This window comes from Colias philodice, chromosome 17, assembly GCF_061535455.1.
Source record: "Colias philodice isolate Cphi_HAF_F1 chromosome 17, ilColPhil1 Martin Lab GWU primary, whole genome shotgun sequence".
Taxonomy (NCBI): Eukaryota; Metazoa; Arthropoda; class Insecta; order Lepidoptera; family Pieridae; genus Colias; species Colias philodice.
The window spans coordinates 9,348,091-9,370,246 of NC_143102.1; the positions used below are offsets into that span (position 1 = coordinate 9,348,091).

Below are 22,156 nucleotides of genomic sequence, written 5' to 3' on the forward strand. Positions count from 1 at the left end.
GCGTACGTACTAGAACAATAAGTCAATACACACATATATCATCATAAATAAATTTACTTTATTATATAAAGAAACTAAACAGCCTGAGTTTTAAGTAGCATATTTTTGAAGTCAAACTTTTTTAGGCGTGTTGAGAGTAAAATTTCATAGTCGCGTCATGGCAATACCGTCACGTCATGGAGTAAGGAGACGATTATCTTTGAATCTTCCAAAGTTTCACTTCTGTCACGTGTTCTCGGCACATAAGTTCCTTTTTATGAGTGTACGTTACGGGTTGACTGACACAGTATCCATCGGTGTCGTATTTATGAGAATTCATTCATTTGTAGCAATATATTTATTTATATCAATCTATATTTAGACCACTCCATTTGACATTAACAATTATACTTTTAAGCCCATATATCACGATGACGCTATCCATGTATCAGACAACCCATAAAAAAAATTAATTGCACTGATGTCAATTGAAATCTGACATGTGATACCTGGTAATTTAAATTGGCAACATAAATTTAAATAGCGTGCTAGACTATCTTAATACATATGTCCTTGAATATTCATATAACTTGTTCGAGCAACGAACAAACATTTTATTTTAAATTACTTATTATCCATAGTTACATTACATTAATGACAATTATTGAGCAATAACGTAAATGAGGTCAAGCTGCCTCAGCATTATTATCGTGCGACGGCCGAGCCGGCCGGAAAGCGCAGTTCTTCCATAGCAGCGCCCGAGTGCTAATCTATCCGCTCGAATCCGCGTAAATTATATATAATTATATAGCGATAATTAAAGTGTTCCCAGTTGTCCCATAATATCATAGCATTCTTAGCAGCTTATAACGCGACCTAAATACAGTCCACATTCGATGTAATACGTAAACCGTACATTTTCGAGCCGGATCACCGTAAAAAAGTGTGCCGCGTCGCGAGTGTAAAGTGTGACGTGGAACCGGAAATCCACGTGTCCCTTCTTCCCCCGTGATATTTATTCAGCGTATTATCTTATAACTACAAGCAAGCAGCATATCATTCAACAGCAGCCAAAATTAGCATTTTAACGAGATACAAAATCCAGCATTTTCAAGCCACAAAAGAGCTTGCGTCAGCTCCACGTGTCGCCACGCGCATCGCCCCGAGCAAAGTACAGCCAGCCAGCAGCAAAACCCCCTATCAGAATATCTAGCAGCAGCATTCGAGCGGAATAGAAATTAACAGAACAGCAGAATTAGCAGAATCAGAAATTATCATTCAGCGACCAGCATATAGCAAGTAGCAATCAGAAATTATCATTCAGCGACCAGCATATAGCAAGTAGCAAGTAGCGTGAACTGCAAAAGGCATCTAGCAACTAGCATCTAGCAACCAGCAATTAGAATCTAGCATCCAGCATCAAGCAACTAGCATCTAGCAACCAGCAATTAGCATCTAGCCTCCAGCATCTAGCATATAACAATCAACTATAAGCGACCAGCAACTAGCATTTAGCATCAGGCATCTAGCATCCAGCAATCAGCATCTAGCAATCAGCATTAAGCGACCAGCAATTGGCATCGAGCATTAAGCATTCAGCAGCCAGCATCTAGCAATCAGCAACTATCAATTAGCATCAGACGATCAGTGACCAAAAATTAGCATCTAGCAATCAGCAAGCAGCAAATAGCCACCAGAAATTAGCAACAAGGAATCAACAACCAGCAACCAGCGAGACGTAAGCCAGCCGCCTACGTCAGCAGCACGTGCCGCCACGCGTCAACCGCCACGTCAGCCAGCAACAGCAAGCAACCTAAGGTATCCGGGGACGTAGCCACGTCGACCGTATCCGAGACAGCCAAGTAAGAATTTTCCATTTTATTTTTTATTTCTACCGTTTGATTATTTTATATTACAATGGAAGCTTTATATACGGTCCAATTAGAGATCAAGGACAAAATAAAGAGGTTATTAGCGAATTTTAAAAAAGATAGTGCAGAGCGTAAGAGTATCGAATATTGCAGACAGCGTTTAGATATATTAGAATCTTTATGGGATGAATGCCAGAAAAATCATGAAAAGCTTTTAAAATATGAATCGACACAGCATCAATATTTTATGCGGGAAGAATTTATTAACATTCACGACAGTTATATTCGAGCAAAGGAAGCGATCAGTGAAGCATATGATAATTTTTTATTACAAAAGCAAGCCCATCTAGAGCCGAAAGCGGGAGGATCCGGTTTAGAATCGCAAGCGACGCCTGGGTCTACAACATTTCAATCACGGGGGACCAACAGCAAATTAGACGATTTATCTCGAAAGCAGGAAGTCAATTTTAAAGCATTTATCAGAGCAGTAAGCAATATTGATGTGAATAATTTGGAGGAGAAGTGGGAATATGAAGACTCCCTTCGTATTCTCCACAATCGATGGTCAGCGGTGGAAAATCTACATTGGGAGATAGTGGGTGAACTTGGAGAGGAAGATGAAGCGTACGAAACTAATTTTACTAAGCATGAAAAAATATATATTAATACAAAGAGAGCTATAAACTCAAAAATGTGTGCAACAAGTCATAGAGATAAATCAACTCCGCAGATGGATATACCGACATTTTCTGGCAATTATCATCAGTGGGTATCATTCAAGGACCTTTTTAATGAAGCTATACATAAAAATACATCAATATCGAACGCGCAAAAAATGCAATTTTTAAAAGCTAAAGTAAGCGGAGAAGCCGAGCGCCTTATACAGCATTTGCCTATCAGCTCCGATAATTATTTAGTTTGTTGGAACATCCTTAATCATCGATTTAATAACAAGAAGCTAATTTTTACATCGCACGTTAACATATTTCTCAATTTACCTAATATACAGCAGCAATCATATCTAGCAATCAAGAAATTACATGACGTCACATTAGAAAGCTTGCACGCTATAAAAAACCTAGGCGTAGATATAACTACTTGGGATCCGCTATTGGTACATTTATTATCGCAAAAATTAGACAGCGAAACTTATTCTGAATACGTAGAATCATTAAAAAACACTCGAGAGCTCCCTATACTACAAGAATTTTTGGATTTTCTTGAAAACAAATTTACATCGCTTGAATCATCACGAAGAAACCAAAATTCAGCAGCAGAACAAAGATATCATAGAACATCAAACCAATTATTAGCAACGAACAGACAACCCATACATATTAATTCAAATAGAATTAATATTAATAATCAAGTAAAGAGGTCACTGACGTCAATGCACACATCAGCGAAAAAATGCCCCTTATGCAATTTCGAACACGCGCTCACTAATTGTCCACAATTTATTAAATTATCATTTATGAATAAACTACAAACGGTTAAGCAACTACGGTTTTGCATTAATTGCATTTTTGATCACAATGGGAGTCAATGTACTTCGAATAAACGGTGTCATGTGTGTGCTGGCCCACATCACACATTATTACACGAATGTTTTAAGCAGCAAGCTAGCGAAAATTTTAGAAATAAAAAATTGATGAGTAGCAACACCCAAAGACAGGTCTATTACAGCCCCAAAAATCAATCGAATATGTCTCAGCAAGATGACTCTGAAGTACTTTTAGCCACCGCATTGGTAAAGGTAACAGCTGAAGATGGCAAACAGCACATAATGCGAGCACTGATCGACCAAGGGTCTCAAATTAGCATCATAACCGAACGAGCAGCACAGCAACTGGGCTTAAAACGTCAACAAAGCAAAGGGATCGTCCTTGGTGTAGGGGGCCAAGAAAACAACTGTCGTGGAAAACTCAAGATTAATTGCCAATCTATATATAACAATTTTACCTTCAACGTCGATACATTCATTATGACTAATCTTATAAAAAATCTACCTAATAGATCGTTTGAAAAACCCGGCTGGTCGAAATGTATAGCGCACTTAAACTTAGCAGATCCAGAATTTAACAAAAGCCGAGCAGTAGATATTTTATTTGGAGCAGATATTTATTCATATATTATGTTAGATGGGATCATTCGAGGCCGCGAAATCTCACAACCACTAGCACAGCAAACGCAATTGGGATGGTTATTATGTGGAGGCAGCATAAATACCTTCCACTGCAACGTTATTTTGAATCATATACAAGCAATTCAAGATTTTTGGAAAATAGAGGATATACAGGAGCAAAATGATATGTCAGCGAAAGATAAGCAGTGTTTAGATTATTACTTAGCAACTACAAAGCGATTAGAAAACGGACGTTATGAAGTAAGCATACCTATGGAGGATCAAGCGTTAGAAAAATTGGGATCGTCTGAAAAACTAGCGTTAGCACAATTTAAGAATTTAGAAAATAAACTTAATAAGCAGCATGAATTATCGGAGCAATACAAGCAATTTATGAGCGAATATATACAACTGGGACACATGAAACTAGCAGCATTAAATTCAAGCGTACAATGTTTTTTACCACATCATGGGGTACAGCGAGCAGCATCCAGCACCACTAAACTACGAGTCGTATTTAACGGATCAGCAAAAACCACGACAGGCTACAGCTTAAACGACGTTATGCACAAGGGACCCAATATGCAAAAGGATTTACAAAGTATCATTATCAAATGGAGACTATATCGTTACGCCTACACATCTGATATTGAAAAAATGTATCGACAAATATTAGTAAAAGAAGAAGACCAAAAACTTCAACAGATATGGTGGAGATCAAGCCCAGACCAGCCTATAAAAGCGTATCAATTAACAACTATCACTTACGGAACGAAAGCAGCACCTTTCTTAGCAATTATGACGTTGAATCAGCTAGCACAAGATGAGCAAAATAATTTCCCAAAAGCAGCAAAAAGCATTAAAGAAGAGTTTTATATGGATGACTACATTTCGGGAGCACACACAATTAGCGAAGGTCAGCAAAAAATAGCGGAGGTAAATCATGTACTTAGCGGAGCAGGTTTCTTATTGAGAAAATGGATTGCAAATGATAAGAGCCTCATTGAAAACATAACCAGCAAAGAACGAGACGAGCAATCAACATTTATGTTTAAAACGGAAAACACGCCGAAAACCTTAGGCCTACGATGGGACCCTATTAGTGACGTATTTGTATTCGACTATGATAGCGTATTATATGAAAATTCAGCAAAGTTAACGAAAAGAAAATTATTATCGGAAATGTCTAAGCTATTTGACCCATTAGGATGGTTGACGCCGCTTACAACAAAAATTAAGATTTTATTTCAAAAAGTATGGTTACAAGCAGATCTTGAATGGCGTGATCCAGTCTCCCAAGATATAAAAAGCGAATGGATAAAAATAAAAAAGGAGCTAAATACGTTAAAATGTATTAAAATTCCCAGATGGTATAAATGTGATGAGAATAGCATAATTGAATTACATGGGTTCTGCGATGCCTCAATAAAAGCCTATGCATGCGTCATATATGCCAGAGTCGCAAAAAATAGCGCAATCTCAACTATAATAATAGCAGCAAAATCCAGATTAGTACCAAATAAAAAGGAAGTATCTTTACCTAGATTAGAATTATGTGCCATGGAGTTATTAGCAAAATTAATGAATAAAATAAAAAATAGCATCAGCAGCACGAAAGTTGAAATTTATGGATGGAGCGATTCAATGGTAGCTCTTGGTTGGATTAACGGCAACCCCAACCGCTGGAAGCCCTTTGTAGCAAATCGAGTAAAGAAAATCCACGAAACAATGCAACCTCAATCATGGCGCTATGTAAAAACGAAAGAAAATCCAGCTGACGCAGCGAGTCGAGGTCAAACAGCATTACAATTAAACGAAAACTTATTGTGGTGGCAAGGTCCAGAATGGTTATTGAGTTCAGATTTTAAAAATAAGCAACAGCACACTAATTATACGACAAATTTAGAAATAAGAAAACAAGTACATATCATTCAAAAAACATACACATCAAGCATAATAGATAATTTATTAAACAAATATAGTTCATTATTAAAAATAGTACGAGTATTAGCATGGATATTACGAGCGATTACACCGTCATTAAAACAAAGGCCGACGTATCTCACATTACAAGACGTGAGAAAAGCTAAAACGGCAATTATTAAATATGTTCAATCGACTGAATTCTCAGCTGATATAGAGCAATTAAAAAAGGAAAATAAATTACGATCGAATAGTGCATTATTAAGCTTAAATCCATTTTTAGATGAAAATGGTATTTTAAGAGTTGGAGGTCGTTTAAAGAATGCAAACATCAGCGAAGATATGAAATATCCAATAATTATTCCATATAGCGGACGTTTAACGGAACTACTGATAAACGAAGCACACGAACTTTCTTTTCACGGTGGAGCAAAAATTACTATTTCAATTTTAAGGCAAAAATACTGGATAGTTAAGGGATATCGAGCAACAAAAAAGCAACTTCGTACCTGTATCACATGTAAAAAGCGAGAGCCTACGAAATTACATCAACTAATGGGAGATATGCCTAGCTATCGTGTTAATCCAGCTCCTCCATTTTATCATACAGGAGTCGATTTTACAGGATTCGTCAACGTCAAGATTAATAAAGGTCGAGGAGTTAAAACCACAAAAGGTTACATAGCGTTATTCATATGCATGGTGACGAAAGCTGTACATATAGAAATAGTTTCTGACCTTAGCAGCACAACTTTCATAGCGGCTCTGCGACGCATGGCAGCACGACGCGGAACCCCAAAGCATATATATTCAGATAATGGCACGAACTTTGTCGGAGCAAATAAAATTATACAACAAGAATATAATGAATTAATAAGCAATTTTAGCGATAGTTTTTACAAAGAAATCACCGAAATGGAGATAGAATGGCACTGGAATTGTCCATCGTAGCCTAGCGCAGGAGGAATTTGGGAAAGATCGATAAGAAGCCTAAAACAGCATATAAAAAGAGTAGTGGGAGAGCAAGCATTAACCTTTGAAGAATACAGCACAATCCTTGCCCAGATAGAAGGATGCCTTAACTCAAGGCCTTTATGTTCAATTACGGAAGACGTAGAAGATTTAGATTTCTTAACACCGTCACATTTTTTAAATCAGCGAGCGGAGAATACTCTAATAGAAACAGCACATGATGCCAGGACCAGATGGTACTTAGTAAATAAAACTTTTAATGATATTTGGAAACGTTGGAAAAATGAATATCTCAGCCAGTTGACGGTTCGAAGCAAATGGTTAGAACCTCAAAGGAACCTTAAAATAGGGGATTTAGTGACCATTCACGATGATATTATGCCAGCCGGGAAGTGGCCAGTGGGCCGAGTAGTAGAAACCCATCCAGGAAGCGACGGGTTAGTAAGAGTCGTTACATTAAAAACAAAAAATGGAATCTTAAAGCGGCCAGTAGTAAGGTTATCATTATTACCACTCGAAGAAAAAAGCAATCATCAGCAAAATAATAATATATCCATTCCAAACAACAGCAGCGAATTGAAAAGCGAAAAAAAGGAAAGTCGAATCATTCAAAACAACAGCAACATGATAAGCATAAAACCAATAGCGGAATATATTTCTATAAGCATAAAGAGAGATGCCTACATTACATTAACATTAGCCGAGCTACAAGCATGCCAAAACCAGAATGATATTTATTTTTGCCAATTGCACGGTCCCATAATAAGCTTTAGCAATAATGAACGTTTTTGCGAATTAAAAAATAATAAATGTAATTACATTATAAACAGCTGTAAAAGTAGTTGGATACAATTACACGATCTAACTACATATTTATATTTTCAATGCGATACTGCACACATACGCATTATATGTGACGATGACATACAGTCGCGCCAAGTCAGCAAGGCCGGGCTTATATCACTAAACAAACAATGCATAATAAAGGGACAAGATCACACTGTACTCGTTTAAGCAACTTGAAAACAAGCTATATCTGAAACCCGACATATTAGAAACCAAATTAAATCCCATTCACAATCTGATTAACTCTGCTCTGCCTATCGAAAACTACTCCGACGACGAAGATATCAACGCATCATTAAAAACTCTTGGGGAGAAAATAAAAATAATGAAAAACGCTGTCGAGAATACGGATACCTTAGGTATTTCAAAACACGACCTACACCAATACGCGGTGTCATATGGAACACTAGCACTAGCAATATTAGCAAGCATCTTTTTCTTCGTGTGGTGGCGAAGGAGTCGAGCGACTCCACAGCAGAGCGTCCCAGCAGCCCAACAGCAGAGCGTCCCAGCAGCCCAACAGCAGAGCGTCCCAGCAGCGCAACAAACTATTCAGTCTCGGACAATACCCCAAGAGTGTGTCGATTCTAGTGTGTGTGTGCACCAAAAAAGTGTTACTAGTGTTCGTGCGTCTCCCTTACCCGAGCGGGGAGAGTGTAGTGAAGTATCATGTGAACAAAACAGGCTCAGACGATGGGCAAGTGGGCGATTTAAAAGGAGCGATAGGTCGACGTCTCCAATAGCTCACAAACGCTCTGCTATAAGTGAATCAGTGGTGGAACTATAATCATTATGCATTACAAACATTTCAAAACTTATAAAATTTTATATATATCTTCTGTGGGCCTCGGGAGCATGTTCGAGCAACGAACAAACATTTTATTTTAAATTACTTATTATCCATAGTTACATTACATTAATGACAATTATTGAGCAATAACGTAAATGAGGTCAAGCTGCCTCAGCATTATTATCGTGCGACGGCCGAGCCGGCCGGAAAGCGCAGTTCTTCCATAGCAGCGCCCGAGTGCTAATCTATCCGCTCGAATCCGCGTAAATTATATATAATTATATAGCGATAATTAAAGTGTTCCCAGTTGTCCCATAATATCATAGCAGCTTATAACGCGACCTAAATACAGTCCACATTCGATGTAATACGTAAACCGTACATAACTTTTTGCAAATTGCTTACGTCATGAGACGATCCCGCTATGTAGTAAAGCATGGTTACCGTACACTTTAAAGAGTAATGGAAATTGTATCTTATCTCATTGTGATAAGAACTAAAATAGCGCGGAAATGAATCGGAAGTTAAAGATAACGTCGTGTATTGAATGGTTATCGATATCCATACTAATATTATAAATGCGAAAGTAACTCTGTCTGTCTGTCTGTTACTCAATCACGCCTAAACTACTGAACCAATTTTCATGAAATTTGGTATGGAGATATTTTGATACCCGAGAAAGGGCATAGGCTACTTTTTATCTCGGGAAAATGACACAATCCCGGAAATCCCACGGGAACGGGAACTATGCGGGTTTTCTTTGACTGCGCGGGCGAAGCCGCGGGCGGAATGCTAGTCTATACAAATATTATAAAGAGGAAAGGTTTGATTTTTTGTTTGTTTGTTTGTATGAATTGAATAGGCTCCGAAACTACTTGGCAGATTTGAAAAATTCTTTCACTGTTGGAAAGCTACATCATTTCTGAGTGACATAGGCTAGGTTTTATCCCGGAAATCCCACGGGAACGGGAACTATGCGGGTTTTTTTTTGAAAACGCGGGCGAAGCCGCAGGCGGATTGCTAGTTGGATATAAATCAATTTCGTAGACATTAAAAAGACCGTACTTTATTGACTTACGCGCACAGTAGTTAAGTTTACTGAATTAATCAGAAGATATGAGTTCGATCAACACTATTGGAATTATAAAACATATATTTTATTCCTATATTTCCCCCTAATTTACCAACTGCATTGATAATTCGTGAGCCACTGCGCTGCCATAACTACTCTTACATTTACTCGTTAAAAAGTTCATCAAAATCGGTTCAGCAGTTTTCATGTATACGAATATTAATATTTTTATCAAATACATATTACTTAATTTAAATTGCAGACAGACGAGACATCTCTATAAATTGTACATAGCCATAGCCATGTAAATCCTTGTCTTACACTTAACTAATGGTACAGAGAGAAAAAGATAAAAGATTACAATGATGTTTAATATCAATGCGCACTTGACTTGACTTTTTATTTCATTGTTTTAAGGGTTTCCCCGGATTGTTTAAGAAATTTACGTAAAAGAATAATTACACTCAATTATTTAATTCGACTGGTTTTATTTATGACGATAAAGGATTTTCCTTCAGTTCAAAGGGTATTCAAAGTCGATGCTAAAAATTAATATGCAATCAATTTTAAAACCAGTATGATTTATTATTATAGTACATCGTTGACCGTATTTAGAATAAATAGATATGCATTTATTTTAAAACCTATATGATTTATTTTTATAGTAGGTACACCGTACCTAACCGATGGCGATATTAAAATTTTAAGTGATTAGACATTTTCTAGATTATCGATATAGTTAGTAAGTACATAGATCACCATACGTTGAATTAAATAATAAAAAATAACAATAGAAAATAATAGATAATAATAAAAAGTTATTTATAAACTAATTAATTATGTCATTATCTGTATACGTTTCAATTTTATATTGTTTCAAGTTTCATGAATCGTAGTTTATGATTTCTTCAGTTGTATCTATATGAAGCTATCTATACTAATATTATAATGCTGAAGAGTTTGTTTGTTTGTTTGAACGCGCTAATCTCGGGAACTACTGGTCCGATTTGAAAAATTCTTTCAGTGTTAGATAGCCCAATTATCGAGGAAGGTTATAGGCTATTTATCATCACGCTACGGCCAACAGGAGTGGAGCCACGGGGGTGAAACCGCGCGGAGCAGCTAGTTAAAAAATAAAATAAGACGTGAATCACAGATATACTGAGAAGAATCCGCAAGTAACTCGTGTACTTAATCTTTTTCAAACAATTACAATGTAAAGTAATTAAATAATTCCATACAACCATTGTATTTTTAAAACCGCAATTCTTTAGATTTTTATGTTCACTACATTATATTTTATAGTTACTAAAAATATTATTTTTAAAAGACATCGCGTCGTTTCAGAAAAAATAATATTTTTTGTAGAACTCATCTATCTTTTCAGAGCTGCAAACACCACCCTTTCAAATATATCTTAAGAGCTGCAAACACCAACCTTTCAAATACATCTTAAGAGCTGCTTATACCATCCACTAAAATACATCACCAGAGCTGTTAACACCACCTCCAAAAAATACTCACATGTTTAATATTGTACTTCAAAATGCTTTCAATATACGTTGGCAGTTGGTTAACAACGGTGAAGTAACCGAACACTGAAGCCCCGTGGGTGATGACGATCGCCCATACAGCCGGTGATGAGAGCAGACTGCGCCATGGTACTGGGTTGTGCTGGAATATGTGTTTTTGTTAATATATTTTACCATGTTGGTTAAGAAATATGGGATACTAGGTTTCCGCCCGCGGCTTCGCCCGCGTTTTCAAAGAAAAACCCGCATAGTTCCCGTCCCCGTGGGATTTCCGGGATAAAACCAACAACAAAATGTTATTTAATTTATGGGAGAAATTTTGAAATAATAATTAAGCAATAGAAGTTGGGATACTATGATATTTCTTTTATATCTATAGTGAATTGTACCCAAGAGCTTTTGCTTTCGATCCAGGAAATGTGTTCCTAATTGGATAGTTCCTCCTGGAGTTCCTTATAAGTAGTGCGGAAATTGTAATTCCACTCGAATCACAATTAACTTTTCTTTTATTGTCAATATGGAAGCGACCACAATGTCTTCCAATGTTGAGATGTAAGAACTTACTTAAACTGTATTAATTTTTAGGGTAATGTTATAAAATAAATGTACATATATCTATACTTATACGAGTAACTCTTAACAACTGTTGAAAAAATACCATTCCTGAACCAAGATCAATATTTGTAAAGAATGTGATTAATTTTCCCAAAAAGGAAAACTTATTGGAACAATTTATGACAAGAAGAAGCATCCAGTGCTTGCTAACTCGAGAATCATTAAAAAAATACAAAATATAACAAAAAGCAATAAAAAATACATGTTTTTCTCAATTTACCCCCTTATTATTATCCTGGGGCAATGCCTTCATAAGGTAGTTCCTCTCGTGTTCCGAGATCCTCGGATGCTGTGCCGGCGAGTCGTATACTACCGCGAACCAGGCCACCGACCACATTACACCGATTATACCTATAAAGTTTTCAAGTCAAACTGTATAGAGAATCTAGTAGAATTTATTTAAATGTTTTGGTAGAAGAAGATTAGGTTAGGATTTCGGGCAAATTTTTGGTAAAGGTTACAAAAAAAGGTAAGTCAAGTCAAAGAATCAAAGTCTTCTTTTTTAGTAGTGAGAGAGAGATAAGTTCACGGATTTTTTATAAATTCGTTGTGGAGTTTTAAATCAAAGTATCGAAAGCCCTAAAATGATAAAAAAGATGTGGATAACTTTTCTTATCACTCAAAAGATATACATAGACATAATAATAGACAGACTGAAAATATATTTAGTAGAAAAGAAGTGAATCCTTTATGAATTACTTACCGGTGAAATAAAAGGCAGATTCCCAACCAAAATGTGCGATGAGGAAACCACAGATGGGCATCGTGAGAGCTGCACCGAGCGATGATGCTGTGAAAATAAATACTGGTTAGGACACTCAGGAGTAAATATTTCTTTTTGTCTGAAATAATTAAAATAGTAAAAAAAACGTTTTTAAACTCCGAACCTTGATAAGTGTGCAAAGTTGGAATTAATATTTATTACACTTTATTATTAATCGAAGATACAGCCGTATAAAGTGGGTCAAATTCGAGTCTAAAGCAGGTTACATACAAACATGTCGGCTGCATACTTAGAGCATTAAACGCTGCATACAAACATACAGATGAAGCTAATGAAAGCGTGTAAATAAATACACTTGAACTTTCGATATTTTACTAATTTTCCTCAATTTTATATATTTATATGATTGACGTAATCCATAATTGGTTTGGCGATGATTTATATATTGTTGTACGTTGTAGTGGTTTATAAAAGCAACAATTTGATAAATTCCGTTCCACCATTTACACAAATAGAATGACAATATTTCAGCTTGTATCTACATTGTATTGTGGGAATATATGAGGAGGATTATTATAATAATTAAGGTAAAACTAGCCCATCCGAGCTATTCGTAAATAACAGAGTTATCCAATAGGAAAAAACATATTACCATACCTACATACCTTTTTATATTATGCAATTACTAATACAAATATTAAGTTTTTTTTATTCTACTAACTAATGGATCTGCGATATATCCGAACATTTTTGTAAATCTACACTTATATTATAAAGAGGAAAACTTTGTTTGTTTGTTTGATTGTAATTAATAGGCTCATAAACTACTGGACCGATTTTGATGAAATTTGGCACAGATAATCTTTAGACCCTGAGAAAGAACATAGGCTACCTTTTATTGCGAAATAATATGTACCACGGGCGAAGCCGGGGCGGACCGCTAGTAAATAATACTATCCGAAGTAATTATACGAGAATTAACTCAAGCCCTATATCTAATCTTAAGACCAGTGCCATTATATATTAATCTTCTATACCTAAACCCATAAAACCTATACCTACAAGTACCCAATAAAACCCGGAGGTCAAATAAAACTTTCCTCGTTAGTTACCTAGACCCAAATGAGGCTTGAGGGCTGATTCGCACTACACGTAGTTGTAAATATCACAGATTCAAGGGTACCTATGTTTTCCTGGTAAACTTTCCTTGTATGGTAACTTTTACCTCTTTATTTATACCCATGCTTTTACTGACTGTCTTTCCCTTATAGGTATGTGAATTTAAATTAGGCTTTATTTACTTATAGTTCTGTAGTGTAGTATATCCTTGTTTTGTCACTTGCTCCTTACGCATTTATGGCTAAATTTAATCCATACTAATATTGTAAATGCGAAAGTAACTCTGTCTGTCTGTCTGTTACTCAATCACGCCTAAACTACTGAACCAATTATCATGAAATTTGGTATGGAGATATTTTGATACCCGAGAAAGGACATAGGCTACTTTTATCCCGGGAAAATGACGCAATCCCGAAAACCCCACGGGAACGGGAACTATGCGGGTTTTTCTTTGACTGCGCGGGCGAAGCCGCGGGCGGAAACCTAGTCTACTATAATAGGAATTATTTGAAATGTAACTTCTATAAGCGCGTTGAGAGTAAATATCAAGGACGCGTCATGGCAATACCGTCATGAAGTAAGGCGACGAATTTAGTATTTTTTTTATCTTGCCAAAGAAGTTTCACTTATGACACGTGTGCCGGCGGCAGTCGGCACACACTCTTTTTTTATTGAATAAAGAATAGCTTTACGAAATATTTTACAGAGTCAAAGCTGCGGGTAAAAGCTAGTCTTGTTTGTAACTCGGCTTATACACTTAGTTTATTTCAATTTATGATACGATAAATCGATTTAAACATTATATAATTTCTTACATTATTATATAACCATAATAAGCAGGTTTGAAGAGAATTATGACTTGAGGAAAATAACATGTCTCGTGAAGTACCTACTGATAATATCAAATTGTAATTCAATAAATAGGTAAGTACTTATATTACATAGCGATTAATATTAATTATTCAATAATTAATTAATTTATTATGAAATTAATTAATTTATTTATTATGAAATTAATTAATTATTGAATAATTTTATGGTTTGGTTGATTACAAATACAATTTAAATTTATCAAATACAATTTAAAAACATCTTTTTTAGCAACAGTAACATACCTAATTAATGATTTCTGCGCATTTGTAGTATCTTCTTTTCTTAATTTGAGGAAAATTCTTATTCTTATTCACTTTCAGCTTTTATTATCAGATGATAGGACCTTATTTGCATGGTACCAAGGCATTGAGTTTACTTATAATTATAATTTTTGTTTAAGAAATTCTCGATTTAATATTGCGGTAAAAAAGAAAACGTTGAAACGAGCATGTTTATGTGTATTTGAAAAAAATATATATTAATATAGGTACTGCAAAAATCATATTATAGTAACCGATTATATATACAACAGATTACACAACACCATCTGTTCAAGGGTACGTTTAATGGATGTATCGTTTTTTTTTTATGTCAGAGCAAGCAAAGGAGCAGATGGGCCACCTGATGTTAAGTGGTCACCACCGCCCATAAACACTTGTAACACTCCTAGTGTTACAGGTGCTTTGCCGGCCTTTTATGGACAAATAAGCTCTTTTCTTGAAGGCCCTAATGTCGTAGTTGTTCGGGAACACCGCAGGTGGCAAATCGTTCCACAGTTTCACCATACGCGGAAGGAAGTTGCGGGTGAAGCGGACAGTGGTGGAGCGCCAACCATCCAGATGGTGCGGATGGAACTGGTTTTTACGGCGTGTGGTCCGTTACATCATTTGCGTAACGTAACACTATACCTTATTTGCAGATTTTTTTAAGAAATCTTATTTTACCGACTCTTGGCGTATTTTTTTTTCCTGTTTATTATTGGATATTTGTGCTTAACCCATAATAAAAGGAAAGTTAAACAGACAATAAATCAGACATTAAACACCACATGGCACAATTAGTCATGTAGACAGATCAGAGAATATGTTTTGCCTTTAGGCAAGCAAAGGCTATCTGGATTCTGGATACTATTTCTAAAATTCAAAATCAGACCATCAATTTTGTCATTAAAACCTCTCAGTTTTAAACTAATAAAGTCGTTGACATTTTCAGTTTTTTTAATTGCTATTAAAATTCTTGTCGTCATAACTGCTTGATTAAGTTTATTCTAGTTTCAACCGGCAGTTTGAAAGGACCAAAAATTTCCACGAATCCGATAAACGCTCCAAATGATCTAACGCTGAACTATTGATCCTATTCTGTGATACACGGACGGTACGATGTGGTACGATTCCACTGCTAGTTAGGTCAGTGGGGTTACCAATTTTTTTGAGTTTTATGGGACATTTCGTAGATACTATCGTTTGATTTTATTTTATTTATTAATTAAAAACGATAGATTTAAAATTCTTCTTTGTTAGATAGCCCATTTATAGAAAAAGGCTATAGGTATATCATCTCTCTAAGACCAACAGGAGCGGAGCACTGCGGGTAAAACCGCGGAGTACAGCTAGTCTATACTAATATTATAAAGAGGAAAAGTTTGTAAGTATGTATGTATGTATGTATGGTTTTCACGCATAAACTACTGGACCGATTTCAAAAATTCTTTCACCATTAGAAAGCTGCATCTTTACTGAGCAACATAGGCTATATTGCATTTTCAAAAAAAATAGAGATCCTTACCAAAAATGCAATAATGTAACCCAAGGTGTAAAAAAATCCTCAATAAAACTTCTGTCATCGCGTGCGCTGCGGAATCTATTGAAGATAGAACAAAAAAATGTTCTACGGTATTATAGAATGGATCAATATCTACAAGAAAGTCCGCGATACCATATGTCCATCTTCAGTAGTTATGTTACTACAACAACTTTTTTACGTTTTCAAAGTAAATAGAAGTGCCGACAGTAATCAAACCATGTTATCCATACACATATATTAATCCTTATCCCATTAAATGATGTTTTATTATAGACTGTTTCAATACCAGCAAAATACTTTTTAAATGAAAAGAATTGGATATTCCATTCAAAAGATATAACGAATTTTTAAAAGTGTCAATCTACAGAAAATAGTAGGTATACTGTTCGAGCAGGCCGTAGCGCGGGGGTCACGGAGGAATTCTACCAATATGCGTCTTGACGGAACACAGTGGGGTTTTGGTCGGTAGGAATCCGACATAACCCACGGCCCCTCCCCCGGAGGCCGTGGGTATCTATGAAAGATTTCCCCACTAAAACAAAAAAAAAAGAAAAAAAAGGCCGTAGTGCGGGACGGGGTAAAGGTGATTTTCATGTGATTAAAAATTAAACCTATAGTCCGACCTATAGTAGACTTTTCACTGTAACGATATCGCTATCTATGCGGGTGAAACCGCAGGGCATTGCTAGTTAAGTATAAAGGAGTCGGTAATATACAAACATACAAGTGCAGCTAATAAAATCGTGTTAGAAAGTACAGGAAACAAGTTAGAAGCCTTTTATATAAAAATTAAAGGATATATTTCTAATTAGATCAATGAAATGTACACGCTAGTAATTAGAACGGCATGATCTATTCCTAAGTAAACAGAAAATGAACATTATACATATATAATAGAGTTCAATTAACAACGAAACAAACAGCAAGGAGAACTTAGTAAATCTTAATATATTGATAAAATATATAAGCACACTAAAGAATCAGGAAAAACGTGATTGTAAAGGAAACCAGTTTAAAGGGCAAATATTATATTAATGTAGGTCAAGTAACAGTTTATGATTCATAACCTCTTATAGTACAAGAAAAACCACAATAAACAGGATTTGAAATAGATCTAATCCATACTTAATAATATGAATATTTTAAACAATGCTGTCCATTTGAATAAGAGAATATTCATATATCGACGCCCCCCGCGAATAATCCGGTAATCGTAAAAGTGTAAATGTTCAGGAAAAATAAAAAAACATTTTTCCTTAATAACTCCATTAAACAACAAGTATCAGAGACTTTTAATATCGCATATGGAAGCTAATTTTTTCAGCTATCTGGTTATTTCAACAAAATTTAAGTAGTCCCAAGGGCTTCGTTATAATTTAGCTGGATTCATTTTACTATACTAGAGTAGGTCAAGCTCTGGTCAGTAATGTCACTTACGATATTGTTCGTGTAAATTTATATTTTCGACGGCAACCGTAAAATCTTGTTGCGCTAATATTCGTGTTATTTGTTTTGTATACTGAACATTTGTAATAATCTATTATTTGGTTATTCGATTATTTAACAGTAACGTACATTTTATTGTTATAACTATTACTGTTTATTCGAATAGTTTACTTAAGTATTATTTGATGATTATTATAGTATGTTTTATGAAATACAGGACATTTTAGTAAATGAAACAACTTTGGCTTGTTTCACAAAACACGATAGTTATTATTATCATAGAAAATAGACACTGCACTGAAAACACGACTATTACACATGATTACACAATCATGAAAATTATACTATGGTCCTATTACAGTTAAAATTTAATCAGAATCCTCATCAGAACCTCACAGAAGGCGAATCCGCCGTGACCAGTCAATACTTGTGTGGTGTGGTGTGTGATGTCTTTTTCGCGACTACCTTGTATACAGCAGCAGCGCTTGGGAAAAAGTGCTTCGTGACTCCGGCCGTTCCTCCTACATCGTATCTCCTATCCCATTCGCTGATCGTATCCTGTCTCAAAATAAGCTTGACGAATGAAACAGGACACAGATCGTAATCCGGTTTCCGGAAAGGGCGGCTCCGACTCGACGGCCGCAATCTTGCTGCCGTTCCTATAGACCCTGAAGACGTGGCTGTTAACCACGTCGGCATAGGCATCTATCAAGCCAAACCCCAGCTCTACCTGCTCTGCCGTATGTGGGTCCGTATCGCGGGTGCCATTCGTTTCATCTCCCTGTCCCTCAACACCGCCGGGTGCAACACACCCCTCTTGATCTCATAAAGCCTCGAAGCTTCGAGTATCCTGAGGTCAAGAGGGAGAATCCCCAGAGACAGTCCGATATGCTCTGCAGATCTTCTGGGCAAAACCCCGTTGAACGTTGTTAAGCCTCTTTTGGACCCCCATATTTTCCGCTTTGGGTGCCCACGCTGCTGATGCATACAATATAGTCGGTTACATAACTGCGATATATATAGTCTTAACTACTTGGGGGTTAAGCCCCCAACTTCCTTTTGCTGCTCTTGCTAATAGCTTATAACGGGCGATTGCCTTTTTGCAAACGCTCCCGACATGGGCGTTGAATGTCAGGCCGCCATCAATATAGTAAGGCCCAGTATCTTAATACTTTCGAAATATTGGATGTCCACACTCCCCATTACAAGTCGTGGCCTGTCAAATTTTAGTTTTCGTGTTGAGAGCAGGGCACATGTCTTGTGTGGCGCGAATTTTAGTTTATTTCTGACACCCCATTCGTCAATTTTCCTCTATGTGCAGTTTGCCTTCGTCTCTACTTCTAAAGCAGTATCTCCATCAAACATTAGCACAATGTCGTCGGCAAAAGCCTGACAAAACACATCCATCTCCTCTAACATCCACAGCAGAGGATCCAGCAAGAGGTCCCACAGGAGCGGCCCACCTATGGAACCCTGCACACACCCCTTGTTGGTCTCTCTACTCACTTCCACATCCGCATACCTAACTTTCACACCTCTTCCACTCAGGTATCTGCTGATCACCCGCCTAACGTTCCCCGGACACCCAACTTCGGCCAACCGCACCTTTATGGCTGGCCACCAGGCGCTGTCGAAGGCTCCCTCTATGTCTAGAGATACCACAACAGAAATCTTCTTCTCCTCCCTCTTATTTCTGATGTGGCTCACTAGTCTATAGAGGGCGTCGTCGGTGCTCCTCTGTGGCATGAAGCCATACTGATGGGGGCTTATTTTGGCCAGCAGGTAGAACCTGAGTCGGACGACCAGCATCTAATGAAGATGAAGATGAAGGTTTCGATGTGGTCTATTCTGATGCCTGCCTCGTTTATCTATCAAACTTTCATCTCTTTTAATTTTTTCTAAGGCTGTGTAAATCATTTGCTCAGTAATAGAAAGAGTGTTTAAAAAAATACCTTGCATACTTGCACTCCATAATGAAAGTAGCGGGAAATCGATTTCTTAATAAAACCCCGAATAAGCCTGTACTAGCACTTAATTAAATAATGTAGAAAACTTTTTACCTGAATAATATCGTAATAACGTTTACTGTCAAATCATATTGATATAATTTTTCGTAAAGATCTAAAACCATATTATTCGTTTCAAATACATTTTAATGATTTTTTATGGAATAAACGCGTAGTTTTTTATATCTTCGTAAATAAAGATAGAAAAATTCTGAAAAAAATTTACATGGTGTATTTTAACTTCTAGATGCCGAAAAACGCATAACATGAAGAACCCCGTAATAGGTCATTACCGGATTATTCGCGGGGGACGTCGATATGTAGTCGATTTTTATCATCGGAGAATATTTTTTATTTACTAACACCGTTGACTGCATTCAAGGTCTATTTGTTGGCAAGCTTATTTTTAAAACAGAAACTTTGAAAATCTTTCGTATAAACCCAGAATCTGGGTCATTTTCCAAAAAAAATGTGAAAAGATGTGAAAATGAACTGGACAATGGTGAGCAGTTTAAACAGACATGAAACTTGTGAAAGCAAAACTTCCTCACGTTTTATTTAAAAAATTAATATCTCTCAATCTACTTGAATCATGGTCACACTAACATTAGACATTTAGCCCGCGATGTAAATGCACTTCTCATTTCGATGAGAGACTGTTTGTATCATCAAGATAAGTGTTATCGTCTATAAATCATTGATTAATGCGCAATTACAAACAAATACATGTCACTACATGTTAATTGATTCTCTTTGAACTGATGGTTCTTACCCGTGACCTCTTTTGATTAGATTTTACGACTCTATGACGTTTGGGCGCGAAGTAAACTCTTCTTGAGTTAGTTATTTGATAACTTTTTACAAAGTTATTCACCTATAGTTATATGGGTTTTGATTATAAGTACGTTGAATGTTCTATGGCCTTCTTTAAAGCGATATTTGCGAAACTATAAGAAAATTTTTATTAAATCTTTGGAAAAAATGTTTGCTTTTATACGTTTTATTCTCTTACATTGCACAAAATTTCACAAAATATGCCCATTACCTTTTTTCACTGTAACTGCAAGTTTGACTATATCGTGACATAATATACTAACCGCTGGAGAGTTAAAAAATTATGATGTACCTACTCCGTATCAATTGACAGTTGATTTATTTTAGTTACTAGTGAAAGTATTATTGTAATAACTTATCTAATAGCATGAGCTTATTTTGTTTTATTACCGCATTGATTGTTATGGACTATTAGGAAAACATTCTAAAAACATCTAGAATAGAAAGTCGTTAAACTAATACTGCCGTCCTTTAACTAAAAAGCCGTTAACCAACAAATGGTCAATTTTCAGTTTTAAATGTAGGGTGACAGAGTTCAAAATTCTCTATCTTTCTGTCTAAGAATCATTTCTCTAGCATTAATAGTTAAAGAGATATAAAAATATTGTAAGCCGTTAAATAACACAATTTTCAGCGATTTCATAACTTGAAAGCGTCTAACCAACACTACTTCGCTAAATTTCCTTTAAAGTACCTTAACCGCCAGATTTAATAATTATTTTTTAGCTTTTTACTTGACTAAAAGTACGTTATCAGATTATACTTGACTATAGAGACGCAAAAGGACTATAACTGCTTTATGATAAGCTTTCATATAACTATTCCAATGGAAATCCTTACCTTATTTGCAGTTACTCGCCCTTAACGCTTTTTTAGTTAAGTAATTTTATTTAGGACAAATTCTAATAACACTTTTTTGCTTAGCTACAAAGCAGCTAACCCTCATTTTTTAGCTAAAAGGCAGTTATCCGATTCTGGTGATGCATCAGTTTTGGGGATGAGAGTGATGATGAAATAATGTCGCCCCCAAGCAGAGTACCGATTGCTTTTGATTTTCTTTTACAAGACGTATTATTTCTGATCAAGTTTACTAAGTTTTAAACAATCTAGCAGCTAAATTACGGAAAATATAACAAGTCAAAGTTACGAAAATTTGGTAGATAATGGTTACGACATTGCGAACTTTCAATCGTACTTCTCTGTTTAGACTCTGATTTGTCTCTGTAACCGAGAAAGAGGACATAGGCAGTCTATACTATTTAATTTTTAAAACTATTTATTAATTATGTAAGTAATTTACCCCTTGGGTGGAATTAGTAATCGACTGTCAAGCAATGTACTAGAGATGGTGATACAAAAATTGTTATGAGTACACTACCTTTGACCCGCTGACGGAGAGACCATTTTGCCACTATTGCTATTTTTTCTTTTCTTTATATTAGATTATTAAGATTTGTATTTTTTTACATGGTAGCAAATAAAAAGTTTTCTACCTCCTGCTATTTTTCACATATTCTGGTATATTATATATTTTCTAAATGTGGATGAAAGAGTCTTCTAATCATTTGATAAGCGGTTCTACATTATTTATTAAGAGCATCCCACATGTAAGAGCTTGAAGCCCTA

General features: G+C 35.9%; 2 protein-coding genes across 4 annotated transcripts in view; both read right to left on the reverse strand.

Moving 5' to 3' along the window:
- garz (Sec7 domain-containing protein garz) overlaps window positions 1-22,156 on the reverse strand; it is a 437,193-nt gene that overhangs the window by 137,986 nt on the left and 277,051 nt on the right. The gene's annotated exons all lie outside the window — the stretch shown is intronic.
- The window catches only part of LOC149481274 (sialin), a 70,000-nt gene that overhangs the window by 12,775 nt on the left and 35,069 nt on the right, over window positions 1-22,156 (reverse strand). For all 3 annotated transcript variants that reach the window (XM_089705600.1, XM_089705599.1, XM_089705601.1), the window contains exons 6-8: window positions 12,429-12,515; window positions 11,946-12,076; window positions 11,103-11,252 (exon numbers count right to left, since the gene is read on the reverse strand). In XM_089705600.1, the coding sequence (XP_089561726.1) occupies window positions 11,103-11,252; window positions 11,946-12,076; window positions 12,429-12,515 (368 nt within the window). The remainder of the gene's footprint in view (window positions 1-11,102; window positions 11,253-11,945; window positions 12,077-12,428; window positions 12,516-22,156) is intronic.